The sequence below is a fragment of the Rhincodon typus genome, chromosome 35 (genome assembly GCF_021869965.1).
Source record: "Rhincodon typus isolate 14 chromosome 35, sRhiTyp1.1, whole genome shotgun sequence".
In the NCBI taxonomy this organism is placed as follows: Eukaryota; Metazoa; Chordata; class Chondrichthyes; order Orectolobiformes; family Rhincodontidae; genus Rhincodon; species Rhincodon typus.
In genome coordinates, this window is record NC_063366.1 from 20,405,493 (window position 1) to 20,411,492 (window position 6,000).

Below are 6,000 nucleotides of genomic sequence, written 5' to 3' on the forward strand. Positions count from 1 at the left end.
TGAGTTGCTGTAGTGCACCTTGGAGATAACACAGGGTGCTACTACCGTGCGTCCGGGGTGGAAGGGGTGAACGTTGGAGGTGGTGGATAGGGTGACAATCGAGTGGGTTGCTTCACACGTGATGCTGTCTATCTTCTTGATTGTTGTTGCCATCGTGATTTGTACTACAAGACTAAGAACTTGGATTTAATCCGTTTGTTTCAGTGATTCGAGATATTCTGCTGGTGGGTACACGAATTGAAGGCTAGGATAGAGAAAGACTGGATTGCCGGAAATACTTTTCTGTCCAAAAATCGCTGCTGCCTGGAGCAAACTGCCAAAAAGCAACTCAAAGGAAGTTACTGAAGTTCTTTAAACTTCAGTGTAGGGAATACGTTCATACTTTCCACAAATTAGTTCTGAATTGATGTGTTTCACTGGCCACAAACACACGACTGCAACAGATAATTGGTGTTGGCTAGAAGGAAGGTCACTGTGGTGTATCTGAAGTGGGGAGGCTCTAGAGATCCCAAGATGAGAGAATATCCATTGAAATCATGGAAATAAATTATGCTTGACTTCAGTGCAAAATGTATTTTTTAAAAAAAAAATCCAAATAAGAGAATGAACTAGCATTCTGTGGAAAAGACAAAAATTGCATTTACATACCGCCTTTCGCAACCTCGATGTCACAGATCATTAGACCACAGCCGGGGCCATAGTTCAACAGTAATGTAGGACGCACTTCTGAAGTGTGGTCGCAGCTGTAACGGAAGCACAGCAAGCTCCCGGAGTGGAGCGATAAATATTGACATGGGCAGCGGAGAGAACCTGCCTGAACTCCTTCGAAAGACGGAAAAGTGACCCAGTTCCAAATTTCACCCGGCACTTCCGACAGTGCTGCATACTCTCCGAACTACAATGGCAGTGTCAGCCTGGACGTGCGCTCGAGTCTCTGACGCGGGTCTTGAACTCAATGACCTGATCCTGAGGTGAGAGGGCCACACGCTGGGCCAGACCCGTCTGCAGTGTGATCGTGCTGTCCCTGAACTTACTCGACCCGCAGAGGCGAGCTGTGAATATCAATGAAGCTACAACTATGCTGCATTAGTACAGTATTGAGACAAGCAGGCTTGACGGCTCGGACTTTCAATCTATATTTCTTGCTAAGCTGATTCCAGCCACCTCGGGATGGAGGTCTGTCAAGTTCACAGACACTGCTCTCACGTTAAGGAAGGACAAAACTGCCACTCCCAGTCTTCTTTCTGTTGGTACGACGGAAGGGCGGGGGAGGACGGCTGGAATGGGTGCTAAAATTCCAAATTGCCTTTCCACTGGTGGTCAAAACAGAAGTTGCATGCACAGCTCTTAAAGGGAGGTCAATCCACAATGCCAAGCCACGTGAGACTTACCACAGTTGAATACTTCACTTTCTGAGCTCTCTCCTAATGAGAACAGCCTCAAAGGCTGAATGGCCTCCTCCTGTTCCTACATTCCTGTCAGAGAATGAACAAGTTGTCTGCTTGCAGTGATATTGACTGAGGAGTAAGTATTGGCGAGGACACTGAGGATCTTTCCCCTGCTCTCCTTTGGGATGGCGTCCCACTGGAGACGGTAACCAGTGACCTTAGTTTGACATCTCACCTGCAAGAGGGCACTGCTAGGCTCTGTTATAGGGAGGATATTATTAAACTGGAGAGGGTTCAGAAAAGATTTACTAGAATGTTGTCGGGAATGGCGGGTTTGACTTGTAAAAATAGAAAGACTGGGTCTTTATTCCCTGCACCGCAGGAGGTCGAGGGATGACCTGATTGAGGTTTATAAAATCATGAGGGATATAGATAAGGTGCCTTTATGCTTAAATTGGAGAGGTCTTAAGGATAAGGTCTTTTCGCTAGCGTGGGTGATTTCAAAACTAGAGGGCATAAGTTTAAAGTGAGAGGAGAAAGATTTAAAAAGGACACGAGGAACAACTTGTTCACACATAGTGGTTGTTGTGTGGAAAGAACTTCCAGAGAAAGTGGTGGATGCAGGTACGGTTACAACACTTAAAAGACATTTGGATAAGTACAGAAGTAGGAAAAGTTTTGATACATTTGAGCCAAGTAGAGGCTGGTGGAACGAGTTAAGTTTGGCAACATGGTTGGCATGGACTGTTCGGACTGAAGGGTCTGTTTCCGTGCTGTATGACTCTATGACTTCAAGTGGACAAGTTGGACACAATCACAACAAATCCAGAGTAGCACATGAGGGGTGGAGGGAATGTGTTGGGTCAGGGGGTGGCTCTTGTGGCACTGTGGTCATGTCCCTACCTCTGAGCCAGGAGACCCAGGTAGAAGGAGCACCTGGTCCTGAAGTCTAGAGCATAGGAGCTAAAAGGCCCTTCGGCCTGTTGAATGCGCACCAGTCAAAAACATGCACCTGGCTCTTCTAGTCCTATTTCCCAGCCCTGGCTTAGTAAGCGCACGTCGAAATACTTCTCAAACGTCGTGAGACAACAAAGTGCAGGGCTGGATGAACACAGCAGGCCAAGCAGCATCATAGGAGCAGATTGCTTGGCCTGCTGTGCTCATCCAGCCCTGCACCTTGTTGTCTCGGATTCTCCAGCATCTGCAGTTCCTACTATCTCTGATTCAAACGTCGTGAGTCTGTCTTAACATCCCTGAACAGTTGGGCTGAAAGTATCTACGTGTTGGTTGAGATGAGATGGAGAGGGCGTTCGAGTGGAGGGGCAAAAAATAACGGGAGAGGCGAGAGTGACCGGTTCCTGAGATGTAAGATTCGCTTGTTGTATATGACTGGTTCAATGGCCGCATGCTTTTCCTGGTGGTGGAAATATTGAATAAAAATTATTTGCACAACGGTGTCTTTACTGAGTCACTGCACAGGTACACACTAAACACCGGTGTTGTGGTCTGTCGTGGTGACTACAAAGCACTACTGCAGTATAGTGGTAGCGTGACCGAATACCAACAAAAAAAATATACAGGAGATTCAGAAGGTCTCCTCAGTCTGGGGCCCAGCTCTGAGTTGGCTGGTCAGAGCCCATGTACGGTGCACGTGTAAATAAAAGGTGACTTGGTGATGCTATACTGGCTTCTGTGCAGTTATTTCAGTTTGGTTAAAAAGAAAGAGATTTTAAAAAAAAACAAGAAAAGAATAAACAGGAAATTCAGAATGTCTCCTCATTCTGGCTTTGAGCTGGCTGGTGCAAAAGGGGAAAACATAAAACTCTCTGTGATTCTGGAATAGGGTGTCACCCACCTCCCCCCCCCACGGGGTGGGACTGGGAATGGGATGGGGGCTGGTGTCAGTAGATAAACATCACATCGTAAGTGACTTGGAATCCATTATCCCAAGCGTAGAGAAGCTTGTCGTTGGGGTTATAGTCTATCTGGGTGAGGTAAGAGTATTTGCTGTGAATTCTCAGCCCTGGGTCTGACTCGGAGCCGGTGTGGGTGTCGAAGGCGTAGCTAACAGTACCCTCCCTCTGGCCCTGCAGCCCCACCGCGTACAGGACGCCGCAGATCAGGAAGTAGTTGCGGTAAGAGGCGCGCCGCAGCTGAGTCTTCCAAGTGGTTTCCTTCCTGGTGGTCAGGTCGACGGGGTCCAGGCGGCTGAGCACCAGCACCTCCTCGGGGAGGTAGTCAAAGTCGCTGGAGAAGTAGGCCACCCAGAGGCCACCCTCGTCCACCGTGAAGTCCACCTCGGAGTAGCCCTTCCAGCCAAAGGTGCCGGCGGAGCCGCTGCCCAGCTCGTCCAGGGCCGTCCAGCTCGCTACCGCCCTCAGCCGCAGGTCATAGCGGATCAGGTTCCGCGTGTACGCCTTGTTGTAGTAGAAGGAGCCGTTATAGACCGCGTGCCCGGTCCCCATCCAGCTCGACGGCAGCTTGTACGTGTTACTCCAGCGGCCTGCGGAGGAAACAAGGGGCAACTGGAGGTCAGCTCGTCTCCGTGACAACAACAACGACGACGAATTGCATTTCTACAGCGCCTTTCAGCACTTCGAGACTCCCCAAAGCAACTTGCAGCCTGTAAAGGTGCTCCTGAATATTTTCAATTTGTACACCCGCCCGCCCCCCGCCCCGTTCCCACAACCAGAAAATATGATGTTTTGCTTCACTGCCATGTTTTGGTTGGTCCAGATGCATCAGATGCACCAGAGGAATCATCCACCCTCGTTAAGTAATGACAAAAGGGATCATTTTTACATCTACCTGAGACAAGCATACAGGATACAGGAGAGACCTCAGCAGATTTCCCCATCAAGTCTGCACCGACCCTCCAAAGAGCATCCCACTCCCAACCAGCCCACTCTGGGAGAGGGGTGAGGGTGAGAGGGGTAAGAGTGAGGATGGGGAGGGGGAAGGGGAAGTGTTCAGAATCAGGTCAATACCAGTCTACAAAACGGGACTGTCGAGGCAGGGTCGCTAAGTACATTGGAGGCTGTGACAGATTTTTTTGAATCAGTAAGGGAATCCTAGGTTATGGGGAAAAGGCAGGAGGTGAGGATTATCAAATCAGCTTGAAAGCATATTGTCCAGGTGCATATGGCAACTGCTTTGCCCAGGACCTTAAGAAACTACAGAAGGTGGTGTGCACAGCCCAGACCATCACAGAAGTCAGTCTTCCACCCACGGACTCCATTTATATGGCTTCCTGCTGCGGAAAGGCGTCCAACATCATCAAAGACCCATCGCACCCCGGTAATGATCTCCTACAACCTCTTCCATCAGGCAGAAGATAGAGAAGCCTGAACACATGCCCAAGCAGGTTCAGGAACAGCTTCTTCCCGGCCATTATCAGCTTTATGAATGGATGCTCTATCATCAAATAACTGCTGTTGCTAACGTTGACCTTGCCTAGCGCACGCCCTGTAAGATGTAACCTGCATGTCTCTAAGTTTTGTTGATCTGTACATCATTTGCTTACTATGATCTGCCTGTACCACTCGTAAACAAAGCTTTTCACTGTATTTCGGTACATGTGACAATAAAATCAATCCATCTTCAATGAAATGATTTCATTGAATAGCAGAGTAGACTCGATGGGCTGAATCATCTGCTTCTACTCCTACATCTTATGGTCTTGCAAAGCCGATTAGACTTGGCAGGCAGGAGAGGTGCTTTGGGAAATGAAGGCAATAAGGAACATTTCAACTGCAGCCTTTGAAATGTTTCATTCACTGCTAATGGACAGATACTCATGCTGACAAATTAAACAGTTTGAACCCATGGCCTCTAACCCTGCATGGAATCCCACTGCGCCTCAGTCACTTGCAAGGCATAGATCCGCCTAGGTATTATCGGAGTGAACCACACATTGAAAGTGGATTTGTGCCTCACAATATTAACTGTGACTAACAGTCAAAGTAAGCATTGTCTGTGGGCTCCATTCCATCAAGACCTCACCAGGAATTTCACTGGAAACTTGGACACTCTTGTCTCTTGGGTTCAAGGCCGAATGCAGATTCGAGCACAAGAGACAGGCCCATATTTGCCTTTACTGAGGGAGTTGTCCTCTAAAAAATAGAGTGTGTTTTTGTCTGCAACCCACTGCCTGAAAGTGCAGCAGCAGCATGTTCAACAGTAACAGGCATCTGGATGGTTACATGAATAGGGAGGGAGTGGAGGGATATGGACCGAATAAGGGCAGAAGGTTTGTTTTTTACTTTAGTCAGGACGTGATAATCGGCACAGGCCGGGAGGGCCGAAGGGCCTGTTCCTGTGCTGTACTTCTCTTTTGTTCTTTTGTTGTAACTGATATAAAGGGTTTGGATGGATCTTTGAAGGGATATTTGGAGTGCCACAGGTAAATTGTGGAGAATGCAACTGAATAAGAATGAAGCATTACCCTCTAAAATACCCTGTTGATTCCCTTTATCCTTGTTTAACAAGAACAGATAACAAAGTTATTTCTGAGATAGTAGGAACTGAGATGCTGGAGAATCCGAGACAACAAGGTGCAGGGCTGGATGAACACAGCAGGCCAAGCAGCATCATAGGAGCAGAGAGGCTGACG

The 6,000-nt window shown here is 48.1% G+C and overlaps 1 protein-coding gene across 1 annotated transcript; it reads right to left on the bottom strand.

The window, feature by feature from the left end:
* Positions 1–3,095: 3,095 nt before the first annotated feature.
* Positions 3,096–5,374, bottom strand: LOC125486977 (olfactomedin-like protein 2A). The gene is made up of 2 exons (XM_048616670.1): positions 5,344–5,374; positions 3,096–3,891 (listed from the first exon to the last, which is right to left on the bottom strand). The coding sequence occupies exons 1-2, from the start codon at positions 5,372–5,374 to the stop codon at positions 3,290–3,292; spliced, it is 633 nt and encodes a 210-aa protein (XP_048472627.1). The 3' UTR covers positions 3,096–3,289.
* Between the last annotated feature and the right edge of the window lie 626 nt (positions 5,375–6,000).